Below are 15,117 nucleotides of genomic sequence, written 5' to 3' on the forward strand. Positions count from 1 at the left end.
CGTACTTGTCCTCAGGCAAAAGGGTTGCCGCCCGCCCCAAGGGTTCGGTCAACCAAGAGGTTGATAAGAGGTGTTTGATGTCGCTGTGGTTGCAATGAAGTAATTTCCCACCGACTCGCAGAATCAGAGAATGGGGTGGGTTAGAGGGACCTTAAAGCTCATCCAGTTCCAAGCCCCTGCTACGGGCAGGGACACCTTCCACTGGACCAGGTTGCTCCACGCCCCTGTGTCCAACCTGAATGGGCTTTGGCTCATGCAAGGTTTGCAGTGGTTTGCCTTTGTGACCGGTGGCACTTTGACACTGGGCAAAATACATTTCCACAGCAGTGGGGTTTTGTCCTTTGCTGGTTGTGTGTCTCGACACAAAACCAAAGTATGTAGCCTTAGGAGGGCACGGATGGATGTCGCTAACAAAACTGCTGCTCCTCAGCATGGTGCTGCCTGTGGCCAGTGGCAACGGGAGACTGGGTGCCATCCACACTGCAACTGCTCCTGAAAGCAAATGGGCCTCAGTGGAAATGTCAACAGTCAGACCAATTTTATTGTTCCCAGTTGGCAAAATACTGTAGACAGTAGTTCTAATGAAACCTCTATTACTGGTGATACTGGTATTGCCAACACTGCAATAGTGAGCAACTCTTGAAAAAGAATAAATTCTAGTGTGTTCTTTGATGTGAAAGTAGCTGTGGAAGTGAAACGTTTTATTACATCTTCCACCATTTCCCATCTCCAAGGGTTCTGCTATCACTAGTGGAAGGGACTAGAACTGGTAATACCTTTGCTTTGTGTTTAGTGTGTCCCTCTTCTATGTAGCTGTAAGTGTTTCCTGGTTTTCCCATTTGGTAAGTCATGGTTTGGTGACTGTCTCTGATACCCGACTAAAGAAGGAAACTAATAAGTATGTAGAAAACCCCAAAATCCTTTTGTTAAAGCAACATCAGTGTTGATTAAATATGGACAGAGCCCCAAATATATTCTCACAGTTCAAAAGGCCCTTAAAGACCATGTTGGAAGAAGTCTGCCTGCCAGGAATCTAAGTTTTCATCTTTCTAATAGGGCTCAAAGCATCCTAACCTAAAATCCCAGGTTTCCTATGGGGTAGTGACCCTTAGCTCTATCTGTCGTCTTGAGTCTTGTTACTAGGTGCAGCATAACCACAACTCCTTAAAATTGTGCCAGTTTTGTTAGCTCAGTTCTGTCCAACCAAAACCCCACTTCTAATTAGGAGAGTTGGTCATGGTGATAAATAACCTTACACCAAGTATGTTCTGTAAGAAAGGAATCTACAAAAGAAGTAGTTATCATTGTTACTGAGGAGCTTCCTGACAAGCTTCTCTTCCAGGTTAAATCTTCTGTTATGAAGATCTTTAATATTGTATTATTGGAGTGTTGAGACACATGAACCTAAGAACATACGTTTTCATGTGTACATATGTATTTAATGAAGCAACCTTTGAACCTGGTTATTAGATACCTGGGACATTACATACGTCCTATCAGCAAGGAGTATATTCTAAATATACTTCTTGTTTTCCCCTGTGTGTAGCATGTACCCAATTTTATGCATAGCATTTCACATGAGAACTTGTTCAGAGCAGGAGGATTTGGTTTAAAGATTGTTTCTAGTTTTATTGTTAGGGGGAAAAAAATTGCAGTATTATGTTAAAGCTTAATAACTACATGCTAATAGATGTTAATAAATAAAAGCATGCTGCAAGAATTTTAATAGACCAGTAGGATCTAGTAGAGTTCTTTATGTATTTCTAAGGGTTTCTCTTGGCCAGGATTTTCTTCTCTCCTTATGAGAGAGAAGAGACATGTATTCTTTTAAGATCTTATCTACAGACAAACCCATTATTTTGTAGCAGCTCACTGCATAGGGGAGGTGGAGCCTACGTGACTTCTAATAGAAATCAGTTTCATGGATAGTACAATGACTATTTTTGGTATTCTGTATAAAGCCAAGTAAGCTTTGGACAAATGCCCATTGTATAGGAGAGTTAAGGAGATTTGGATACTCATCACTAACTTTGCCAAATAAATGCATGTTCATCTAACTTGGATGTGGCTTTGGACTTCTGTACTTAGACATGAGTTGGATGTGTTCCCTGGAATCTCATTCTTAAGCAGATACTATAGAAGTAAATGTATAGTGTAACAGAAATACTTCGAATACTGCAACATATAAATGGATTTGCTCAGTGGTGGATTTGATTGAAAAATACTTATGTAGTAAACCCGTCTTTGTATAAAAGCTGACTTTTAATGAAGTTCTTTCTCTTTCATTTAAGGCTAACTACTTATCTAAATTTTCAAAAGCTCCAGTAATATCCAAATTGGTTGGAAGAAAAGTTCTTGATGGAGTTGGACAGCCAACGTTAGAAGTAGAAACACACTGTACAGTTAAAAACCATGAGAAGGTATGAGCTGCTTCTTCCTGTTGGATTTAATAAGGCAGTGTTGGGGAGAGGTGCTATTCTACTCACATCCTAAAGAGCATTCTACTTTCCATCTTTAATGCAAGGATATGAATCCCTGTGACTCAGCAATTGAGTATTGCAACTTAGAAAATAAACTGTCATGAAAATTTAGGCAGTGGCAACTATAAAAACCTTATTTTCCATGAATCAGACAATTCTTATCTTTATGAGTGGGATGTGACAGTGCATCTTTGTATATTAGATTTTTGTTTGCCTTAATGAGATGTAGCTTTTCCTTACACCTCATATCTAGCTGTGTATGTTCATTTTCCTTTTTCAGATCCTTACAGTTCTATTTGTATGACAGTGTTTCAGAAAAATATATACAGGTGAAAAACACAGTATAGGTGAAGGCGGGTTTTTATACTGAGCTAATAGGCTGATAGGGGTGATAGGTAAGTCAAACATGATCATCTAGCACCTGCTATGCAAAACTGATGGGGCATTGCCATCAAACCTCAAGTATTCAAGATGCTGTCTTTGCAACTCTAAGCTGTTGTGGAGTAATTATTTCTGCTTTCTCTCAGTTAAACTAGGGTTCAGTTCATTCTTGAATTAAATATCTTCCCTTAGCTATTCACACTATGTAAAGGTAATACTATTACTGCAGGCAGAGCTGTTATGTTTGTAAATTGTTTCTTCATTAAGCAAATTTCCTTAAGTATCGTTTATTCTTCAGCAGCACAGATAAGTTTAAATTAGTTAAGTAAGACAAAATGTAGCTCATCACGAGGGATGGCATTAAGCATGAATGCTGATGAATCGTGGTACAACAGGCTATCAACAGCTGCAATAGAAGATGTCCTAGTGACTGTATATATATAACTCCATTATATTCTGATAACAAAATATATGTGTAAAGCAGATCTGTCAGGAGGTTTTTACCTAAGTAGTTATAATTTAGGTTGAGAAACTTGAATAACATCTGATTACAAAAGTGTAAGAGACTAGAAAGAAGGGGCTGGATGAAGAAAGATAAGTGAAGCAAACAGTAGATTTGGAGATAAGTGCTTATAGAGTTGGTAAGGACAAATACTTCTTAGTCTTTCAAATGCTATTTCCAAGTTAAACATTAATAAATAGTGTTTTATTAAATTAAATTGAATAGTCTTTTAAGCCTTTTTACATTTTTATTTGGCAGAGGATTTGCTCTGTTGTCATGTCTTCTCATCCTCAAACAGTTGAAAATGCTTTACCTGAAACAATTGAAGCTGATGAGAAAGAAAGGAATGACTCTGTTAACACTGCTGTGGAATGGGTCAATGAATCACTGAGCACAATGTTAAGAGACATGAAGCCTACTGACCAGTGTGAAGTTGATAAGATGCTTGGGTAGGTCTTGCTTATTATGCAAATTATTGCATCTGAAATATACACCATTAATTTATATTGTAAATTAAAAACATATCGAATACTCAATGTTCCTACTATTTTTAAAATATTTTTAGGATGTGATGTTTCAGATACATGTGCTGTATTATTTCCTGCTTTTTTTCACAATCATGATATGAAAATCATGCTGTTTTTTAGAAGGTTTCATACCTGGGATACAAAAATAAGTCTTTAAGAAAAAAATGCTTGAACATGTTCATGAGTCAGAGTTTCCATTTATGAAACTCATTCAGTGCCAGTTTAATTCAGTGGGGATGTTTTTTCAGACTGCAACTCCCCTTCTTCTGTTCACTGCACTGCAGAACAAAAGTGATACAAAAGGCCTCTGTGTGTCTCTTCTGCATTGAGCTAATCCACAGAAAACATGTATATACATACAATTTTCAAGTTCTGGTGGAGTCTTCCTTATGTGCAAGCTACTCTAAAAGGCTTCTTAGTTGGGGCAATTATTTTCTTCAGAAACACAGTTTCTGTAGTAAACACCCATATTTATTTTTTCATACAAACATTTCTTGGGAGCATCCCAAAGTGAAAAAGAATGGCTATATTTTTCCATCTGAAGAAATATGTTTGGGTTTTATAAGTAAATAAAAAAAGATGCAACGTAGAAGTATCACAGATGTATCAAATGTGTTTTCACAGTAGCATTAGAGGAGCTACCAGGCAACATTAACGGCTTGCTTCACCCTGGAAGCAGTAATATCATCCTTTGTTGTAGTCAGAAGTGTTTCTTTCAGCTATATCACTGAGGGAGATGACACTGCTGTAGCAGTTGGGCTGCCACACTTTTAACACAGTCTCAAGCAAACAGACCTAATTGCCTTCCATGTGGATTAGCTTTGGGAAAACCTTGATGAAGGAAGGACGGACTCCACTGGAAAGAAATTCTTCCAACTGAAATGAGTCTAAATAAGATTTTAATGCCTTGTTTACACTACTTTATATATCTTATATACTGCCTTTGCCTCAATTGGGTGAGTGTGACCCATGACTTCGGGCATGTAATTGAAATTCTGCCACTTTTGAGCTTGCAGCTGTTTAGCTAACCAGTATACAGCTGATCTATTGGATTAGCAACCTAGGCAAGGCTGTTGTATGCCATGAAATGATGACAGGATCTGTTAGTACTCACACAAAGCAATTACATCCTTCTTGCCAAAATTGTCTGCTCAGAGCTGACTTTCAAACCACTGTGATTTGAAAAGCATACCTTAAGGTTTATAATACTTGCTTGTGGTTCTTTTTGTTTAACCAGTGCTGCAGAAGACTGCCAAAAAATAATGTCATATATTGACTTCCCTAGCTTCACACAATGAGTCTATGGCAGAAGCTCAAGTAGATGCCCTTAATGTACCTCTTAGCATGTTCTTTAGCCTGTATCTTGTGTCTGCTTGTCACATATCTAACAATATTTTGTTAATATTGTTAATACTATATTTTGTTATTATATTATTAATATTAACAAAATAAAGATTAAAATATAATATTGTTCATAAAGACAGTAATCTTTATGTCTCTTCCCTCAGTGAATACTTTACAAAAAAGGTAGAAGAAAAGGAAGAAATTCAAAAGCAAGAAGAAGAAGAAAAAAAAGAAGAATCCCCTTTATGCATTCCACCAGCAACAGCACTACCTGGGGGGAAAAAAGCAGCAAAACAAGGTTTTATTTCACTTGATTTTAATATTTTCTGCAATACAGATATTGATAAGGGTGCTGAAATATTTTCTGCAGTATTCTGTGGACACATGACACAGTGTCTCATGTTCAAAGGGTTTGGTTACTCTCTCCTGAATCTTTCTGATTGCAGCATTTCTGCAGTTTCTACTGCAGAAATGAGAGGGGGGAAAAAACAGTTTTCTCATCATTCACATGCATTTCTGCCTTTGTTTTACAGTTGGCTTAGACAGGAGGTTATTAATCTTCAGAGTGAGGAATAAGAATGGAGGAGGATGCAAATGAAGAATAAAAATGAAAATGATAAAGAAAGAAAAGGGAATTACAGGACTGAACAGGCAAATAGAAATAGAATTAAGATAGAAGTTGAAAAGAATGGAAAGAGGGAGGAAGGGAAGTTTCTTGCTAGCGCCAAGACAAGGAGGAAATAGGGTGAAAAGCAAAAGAGAAAGAAGGAAGGGGATGAGGTGGGAATGATGGGCAGGGCATAGTAAAAAGAAGTAAGTAAACAATCCTACTGAAGGAAAATATGGTGTGATAGTAGAGAAAGGGGGAAGTATAGTGGCCAAAAAAAATCCCAAAGGAAAAACCCACCATATCTAATCTCCATATATGGATCACCTCATAAAAAGAAGGTTTATTATCATTTAGTGGAAGAGCAGAAAATTGTGGTAAATTATTATTTCCTATCAGTTTAGTTTCCACTCATATACTATCAGTAAAACCTCCCAGTTAATGTTAGATATGCACACCATATATTCACCTTTGAGCTGAAATGTATCATCCAGATATCATCATTTTGTATCTTGTGCTTTTAACCAAGCTTCTGCTGACACATATATTACTTGTTCTCACTGTGTTTTCTTTATACTTGACTCTGACATTGACTGTAATATATTGTTAGAATCAACACCTACTATTAACAGCCAGTGATTATAAAGCTCCTTGTTGTTCCAGACCACTAACAGATGGTGACTTCCAGTAGCAGGTGCTTTCAGAGCATCTATGGTGTAATTTATGCAGGTTACAAAGTAGCGTAATGTGAAGGATCTCTGTAAAACAGTATGCTTTGTCAAAGTTGCTCATTACCGGATTAGTAGTATCTATGTATGTAGCTCTTCATCCTCAGTGCAAGAGGTACAGAATTTATTTAGAAGATGAAAATGATGTATCATCTAATCTGCATATCCAGTTAAGGTTCTGTTAAGAACATTTTATCATAGAATATCAGTTGTATCTTGTAGTATTTATCCTTTATTGAAACCAAGATTTATTCTTCACTCCTACTAGAACCAAAGTAGTTGGTCAGGTTTACCAAAAAGTTCTCAGCGCAAACGAGTGCTGCGAATCAGAGGACGTACTGTGGTTTCACACAGGTGCTTACTGTACAAGTTCATGTAAGCGCACTGTAGGCAATAAACATGGTAGTGGGAACTGCTGGGTTTCAGGCATTTTAGCAGAAGTTACTCTACTATACCTGAAAGGGAAATAATTTCTTTTGAAAACGTGGAGTATGTAAAAAGCTGTTTTCTCATTGGAAAACCCAACTGTAATAGGACTAAGTTTGTTTCACATTCAGTATTAGAAGAAAGCAAGTATGTCCTCCCAGTCAGGTTATAATGTCATTTTCCAAGTTCATTTTGCAAAAGCTGAGCATATAAAGGAGAATGATAAGGAAAACTGAAATCATGCTTATGAAAGGCACCTGAAAAATGATGCAACATTACTGGATATAAACATAGATAAATAAAACCACAGATTTCAGTGGCTGAACATCTCCAAAAGAAATTGATTTGAAATACATTTGAGACAGAGTGACCTTTGCTTATTTATAAGGTCATTTCATATAAAACAACTGATTCTTTTGAAATACGTTGAGTACGCCTGAAATGACAGTATCATGTTTACGTAGAACTGTGATACATAAGCACATGTTTTAAACCAAGAAAATAATTAACTATTAGTCTCTGTCTTGTAGGAAAGAAGGTGTCAGTTCCAGAGAAAATGATCCCACCTGCAGAACCTGCTGAGTCGGTGCTTTGTGGCAGTTTAGCCATTGGGGGAACATCCCTCTCTATAGCTAAGGCTGGTGCCACCATTAACCGTGTCCCGTTGTACTTACATATCTCACTGCTGAAACATGATCAGGTACATGTGACTTTTGTCCTTTTTATTTATTTTATCCCAGTTATCACAATTACTCTGGAATTCTGAAGCCAGTAGTCCCTCGTGGCAGTGGTGTTAAATATACCTCATGGAATACACCTTTAAGACCATTGCCCGTAGCAGCCTTTAACCCTGTGCTATAATTCAAATATATATAAAAAAACTACTCTGATTTTTAACATTTTCATGAACATTAAATATGTTCATTTAATGTTCACTTAACAATTTTATTAATTGGTACTCCCAATTACAGGATTCACCTAAAGAACTGACTCTTCCACTCCCAATGGTTACTGTGTTGAACTGTGAAAAAACTGCAAAACTGAAATTAGTGAAAGAAGTTATGCTTATACCACCAGTCCAGTTATCATTCAAACAGGTACTGTTTCATTCTTGTTCTTATAAATGTATTCTATCGACTTCATATCATCTATATATATACACAAATATATACAACTTTGCACTATAGTTCTTACAAACTGTATTTTTCATTTTTGTTTGCTTGAAAGGCTGAAGTTTTAACAAATGTTAGTGCAGAATTCTAGCACCAGGAAAAGAAGTAAATAGATGAAGATTTAAAAGAAGATACATGAGGATTTTGATTTAAGAATGTATGTGTTAGAAGAAAAAATCAGTGCATTGAAGAAGATGTAGGGGAATTGTGTTAGAAAACAACAAGAGATTTTAATTTTGTTTAGAATGGGATTTTACGTTGGTAGATTATAAATAGTATCACTTGACAGAGAATACAAAACACAACTCTTAACAAAATCACAGGAAAGCATAAAATCTTTGGGAATAAATTGCTTTTTAAATGACATTGTGAAGATAGAAAGGAATACAAAGCAGAACAAAATCTATTCAAGGGGCAAGAAGGATGGTTGATCCAGTCTGTCAGCCTGGATCAACCTTCTCTTTTTGTTTAGCCATGTGTTGCATTAAAGAATGTATCTGCACAAGATGCCTACATTAGGGCTGTGATTTCTACTTTGTATGCTGGTGACCTGAACAAATTGCTGAGCTCGATTCTCTTTTTCCTTTAACTTTTTAGAATTGTCACCAAGAGCTCTTAATAAGGTTGCTAATTCTGCACCTTTCAAAGACGGAATGCCTCCTAGTGCTCATGGGAGAGCAGCAAGCTGTTTGCTGCAGTGCTAAAAACGTAGCCGTTCGTCCTGTGTTGGTGTGTTGTCAGCTGTGACTGACTTCTGCCCCCTTCAGTGTTCCTTTACTGGCACAGCTGAAGAAAATCTGAAATGGGATTTAGAAAGTTAGCATTAAACTTTTACTAACTCAGCTGAAAAGAAAAAGGGTCTTGCATTAAAAGCAATGGATTCATTTAATCAGAGCGTTCCTCATTACCCGGTGTTTAAAACGAAGACAGGGATCTTTTTTCCCTGCTTCCTGGGAATGTTCTGAAGGTAAATACATTCAATTTTGTCAGTGTTTCCAGTTAGGAAGTTTTAGAGTGACAATTGTGAAAATCACCTTCCCATTTCTCAGATATTATACAGACCCAGATAATGCTACATGTTAGATTTGGGAAGGGTTCCATTTGGGGAAGAAACTACTTTGCTTGCCATCCCATTCAGCAGCAAAACCAAATATGTTCATTCCACTGCTACTAACCCTTTGTCATAGGACAGTTGATGTATTTTGTGGGTGGGGAGGATTGCACTAAGGAAGCTATTTTTTTAAGACTTCATATTAAGATCTGCATTTAGAATAAGTGTTCTCTGTCATCTGATTTAACCTGCTAAAAAGGAAATAATTTATCTTCCTTTTGAAGATTACTGTTTTTTAATTTCAGGGCTTAGAAAGAGCTCTGGATATTCAGAAAGAATTTATGGGAGTGTTGGATCCTCCAAGGAAAGAGGTACAATAAGAATGTGTAATAATAATGTGAGGTACTTCATTTGGTCTTTCTATTTCTATTCTCTTTTTAACATTAAACTTGGAACATTTAGCCAGTTATCAGGCTTAGTCTTACGACATAGGTTAGGTGGTGTGTTTCTCTGGCAGATGAATAAGCATTGGCCATTTAGTGATATTAAACTAACAAAGATAATATAAAACAATGTTCTAAGCATAGTCAGAGTTTCTGTTTACCTGAAAAAGTATCCTGGGAGTGAATGGTATCATAGTGAATATACCATAGATGGTTCTGATCTTGCTAAGTCACACACAGCTATACACAACGTGCATTATTCAAGGTACTATTGCTGTTATAGTGTATCTCAATATGTGCTTATGCTTTTTGCAAAACAAGGTTGTTGGGTTTCTCCAAGTACAGAGTCTAGATTATAATTTCTGAGATCTCCTGTATTTATGACAGACTTAGTGGGAATCTTTTGAAACAATAGTTGGAGAGATGCCCACATAGAAATGAACATTTCTATTCAGGTTTAGGAGAGACCTTATCACCATGTTTCAGAATTGAAAGGGTGGCTACAGAGAAGATGGAGACTCCTTTCTACAGGGGGTCGCATGGAAAAGACAAGGGGTAATGGGTACAGTTAATCCCAGGGAAGATTCAAGTTCAACACAGGAGGAAAATTTTTCACAATGAGAACCAAGAACCATTGGAATAATTTCCCCAGGGAAGTGGTGGAGGGTGCTGGGACATCCAGTCTAAGTCATGTTTTGCCTAGAAAGATTGGAGCACATGATCCTCAAGGGCCCTTCCAACCTGGTACTCCATGGTTCTTTGATTTGAAATGAGTTACCACTACAAAATAAAAGTGAATAGCTGCTGATAGTATTTGAGACAAAACAGAAGCTATATCCTAACTTAAATATTTGCAATCTTAGATCAAAATTCAGTCACCTTTCTTCTCTGTCATTTTTGGACTTTTCCATGGAATTGATTTCTTTCTTATTTTACTCCCCCCAGCCCAGTCCTCGAGCAGCAGACAGTAAGAAAGGCAAAGCACAACATACAGGGAAGAAATCTGCGGTAAGAAAAGACATTTTTATTTTAAGCCTTCAGCATAGTACTAACAACAGCTGGGAAGCAAAATGTTCTTAAGAAATAAACATGAATCTGCATTACTGCTTTGGAAAGGTCAAGGCAAGACTTTTAAATATTCCAAATGCTCATATCTTACATAGTAATTTGGATTCTTCTGACCATACCTTCCCTTCCTGTGGGACAATAACAGAAAGGGGAAATTCCTCTGTAATTTGGGCTTTTTTTGTTCATATAGAAATCCTGGTAAATTATCCAAATGAGCATTTTGCAGGCCTCTAGTGTCAGCAGAGAATATGCCCTTTTGAATATGTATGCCAAAAAACAATAACCTGTAAGGCTTGCATATTGGGTTGTTTCCTGACTCTGGGAGCATAACTCCCCTCTTATTCATGCTGCATTAAGTTCCCAGTTCCTGTTCGAGGTTATAGATAGTGGCAGATACAAACCACTAGCTAAAGGGCAGCACTCCCAATGTGCACTGGACATTATTTTGTATGACTCAGATGATCTTTTTTTAGCACTTCAAAACCTGTAGTTTATAGATGAGTTTTCCATCTAATGGGATGGAAATGCTGTGTGGGCTTTGGTCTCCATTCTGAGACGATTAAAACGTTATCAGGTGAGAACTGTTGTTGTTGAGTATACAAAAGAGGATGAACAAAAGTTTTCCTATTCTGTTGCTTAAACACAAAATTCATCATTAAGCAGTGGGTAATTTCCACATTCTTATCACAGTATGTACTGTAGTCACAAGTTAAAGTAATTCCTTATGATATGCACAGGGAAACAATGCATTAGATTCTCTGGAAAAAAATCCATTTATTTCAATAGGAGAAAGCTAAAGGAGATAAAAGTGAGACTGAGTTTTAAACTGATAAAAGCACCATGTTAGTTTGAACTTTCTTTTTTTGGGGGGGGGGAAGGAGAAATGACAAAGTAAGCAGTGAAGAAGAACTTGTTTAGGTTGTCAAATGTTATAGTATAGAAAGTACTATATACTATAGTATAGACAGAAAAAATGATTTTATAAAGATAATGCTTTGCTTTTAATAGAATGAACAAGGCACAACATATGGGTACCTTGAAACTCACATGAAAATGCAGACTTAACCTCTGTAGTTTGTTCTCTTACCTCTCATCAAAACTGATGCTTTCCAATTGTCTTCTCCAGTCTAACCTAGGATTACATCCTGCTGCTTTCTGGGCAACTTAGGGTCATTCTTTAAAATCCAAAATTCACAGCCTTTAAAGTCAAAAATCAGTGCTTGAAAAACCTACAAAAAACCTGACAATAGAAGGACACATGAAATATTTTCTTGATACAACTCTGCTTGCAGCTCATATTCAGAACACTGTTCCTGAGGTAGACAGCTCCATGTAGTTGTGCTCAAGGTATTTCCCCCCTATGAAATTTGTTCCTTCTAGAAGTCCAGGAAGACTCTAGTGTTTCTTGAACACTCCATAGAGGCAATATCAAAGTTGTAGTTGAGGATAAATGAGTAAAAGCTGTTTAAAAATTGGAGAGTATGTTTTTGTTGCAAAGGGATGGCCCGTAGCACTGGCAACTTTTAGCATAGCATCCATGGCAACCCAGTGGTTGTTAAGAGTGTGTTTAAAGTCTTTTCTGTAAACCAGTACTGGCCATGTAAATACAAGAACTACATGACTAGACATATTTCCAAAGACTATGAGCCTTCTCATTACTAGCACTTGATCACCCCTCATTCACAGAGAATTCTCCTTAAAGTTGCCAATGCGATCTCTGAGAACAGATTTGTATTTTGGTGACTGAATGCAGACTGAGATGACAGGGAAAAAATATATACACGTATAATATATATACACATGTGTGTACATAAAGTGATTTTTTGTGTTTTACTTGCAGCAAGAAGCCTCAAAAAGAATATCACGCTTAGGCTGCCCAGTAACAGGATGTGATAATCTAGAACAGCTGCTACTCCTAATGCAAACAGCTTGCGACAATATACATCTGGAGCTAGGAACAGATATGTACTTAGCAATAAATTGTGCTGCTCATGAACTAATGGATTATGTAAGTTATTTTCAATATCTATTTTGTTGTTCTTTAAAAGGAATATAGCCATTTGTTAGCATTATTTAGCATTGCATTGCAAACTCACCTCGAAGCTTCTAACACCATTTTTTAAGGTAGCAATCAAGCAAACCAAAAGAATTGTCTCTGCATTTAAATCAGTCCTACAAGTGTAGCAAATGTGTTAATGGCTTGTGAGTGCAAGGGGATGAGATGTGCTGACATCCTTCTGGTAGCCTGATGCAGTGGAAGCAGGGAGAATGAATATATTCCTCCTCCCCAGCTGCACCAGCATACTGGTGGCATGGAACAAGGCTCGACTGGACCAAGGCAGACTCCCATTACAGCTTTGTCCTACGTACAGGAATCTGTTACTTTGATGATTTAACTTTAATCATTGAAATTGTATAAGCCTGCTTGCACTAGCCAGGTTTAGTCCTTTTCTCTGTTTAATTATTCAGTGAGATTTTTCAGATCAGTCTGTGTCAAATATAACAAACTCTTAATGGGCAAACACCTATTACAAGTTCTGTTTGACAAACCAGCTTCATCTCACATTACATCTTAGACAATTTTGAATTCAAGTATTAAGCAGCAAATCCTGTTTTGTTGTTTGTTGGGTTTTTTTCATTTCACCTCAAGGTACAAATGAAATAATCCTCTCTCATCCACCTTGCTTTCAAGGATGAAGAATAAGAAATTACTTACACAAGTATACTTCTTCAATTCCTTAACACCACTACCTGCTCATTTCTCCATTATACTACACTACATCTGTTGTTTAATTCAAACTACCTTAACCTTCTTGTCATGGTGTGATTCTGTACCCACTAAGATTCATCTCATTGTGTATCAACATTAACCTTTTAATTCTTATTTTTATTTGACTGTTTAATTATCTCCAGCTGAAGTCTTGAAGTTCTTGCCCCTTGTTCCAAAATTAATCAGGTTTCTAAGCAGAAAAAGAAACTTCCGTTTAATACCTTAAGAGATTAATTTGGGTATACTGCAGTGACTAGTATCTTTTGTGAATGCAGTTGCTTTCCTGACAGTCTGGTGTCTGTATCCCATAGACCAGAACAAGAAAAATCTTAACCAATGAATTATCAGTAACTCTGTTACTTTCTGTTACTGATCTGCTGCAGTCACTGAAGCAGTGGCTATTCTGGCACAGTTTGACAGTCTGCCCTTAATAATCATGCACTTTGTGCTTCCCATAATGATGACACTCGTTTTAAACTGGTCCTTCTTGAGAGAGAAAAAAGACAAGGAAAGGCAGCATCTAGGTTTTGAGCACTGAGGGTGCACTCCTTTTTCCCCTAGCAATATTTTCTTTATGAAATAAGAATAATAAGAATAAAGATTAAATATTAAATTTAATATTAAATTAAATAAAGATTAAGAATTAAACAAGAATAAAAATTAACTTGGGGGAAGTGAATAATGAGAGTTTTCATGCGACATTCAATAAAAAATGTCTAATATTGATAAATTTATCATAAAGTAGTGTAAAATGGGCAGTGTTCCCTAAAAATGCTGAAATAGATACTTGGTTTGGGAGTGGCATCGCTTTTGGCACCCACTGTTACTTCAGGAAGTTTTTATAACAATATGCTGAGCACTTCAGACACGGAGTAAAGCAGACAAGTGAATGTGGCTTATTGAAGAGCATAGCCCACTGCCTTGATGTGGATACTGGTGTCACAAGAGCTGTGTGCTTACATGAGCACTCTGTTTTTTAAAGCATTACCTTCCTTACCTTTTATGCTTTTTACTTTACTTTCTAGAGTAAAGGAAAATATGAAATACTCACTGGAACATTCAAAAGCCCTGATGAAATGATTAACATGTATGTGGAACTGACTGACAAATTCCCTTTTATTATTGCATTAATAGATCCCTTAAGAAAAGAGGTAAGATACCACAGTGCAACCCTTGGAAAACTGGTAACGCTGTTCAGTGGCAAATCACTGAACTTTTCACATGTTTACAAAACAGAAAATACAAAGCTGCTGCTTTTGGAGTCATTAAACATAAAGATATCACTATAAAAAATTATCTAACGATTCATTTGCAGATCTGTAACTGACAATAACTCTAAACCTTTCTATACTTTTGACATCATTCCTGATGGAAAATAATCCTGGCATGAACAGAAGATGGTCACTACAAGTAGTTTAAAGAATTACAAGAAAATGCCTTTTTTCTCCTGATTCTATTTGCTAAACCACTGTGCCATTTTTATTAGATTTTGCTTACATTTATTACGTTTTATTACGTTATTTCCATAATTCAAATTATAAAATCAAATTATAAAATTCAAGTTGTAGGTTTTTATTTATTTTATTATGTTATGCTATATATTTTATATTATTTATGT

The 15,117-nt window shown here is 36.5% G+C and overlaps 1 protein-coding gene across 1 annotated transcript; it reads left to right on the forward strand.

The window, feature by feature from the left end:
- Window positions 1–401: 401 nt before the first annotated feature.
- Window positions 402–14,683, forward strand: ENO4 (enolase family member 4; the record flags this gene model as incomplete). Its single annotated transcript, XM_010022036.1, has 10 exons — window positions 402–527; window positions 2,292–2,420; window positions 3,622–3,812; window positions 5,399–5,532; window positions 7,526–7,695; window positions 7,967–8,092; window positions 9,524–9,589; window positions 10,607–10,669; window positions 12,570–12,737; window positions 14,525–14,683. Coding segments are annotated over exons 1-10 (1,332 nt in total), but the record flags the coding sequence as incomplete, so codon positions are not given.
- Window positions 14,684–15,117: the final 434 nt, after the last annotated feature.

This window comes from Nestor notabilis, unplaced genomic scaffold (assembly GCF_000696875.1).
Source record: "Nestor notabilis isolate BGI_N333 unplaced genomic scaffold, ASM69687v1 scaffold27389, whole genome shotgun sequence".
Lineage (NCBI taxonomy): Eukaryota > Metazoa > Chordata > Aves > Psittaciformes > Psittacidae > Nestor > Nestor notabilis.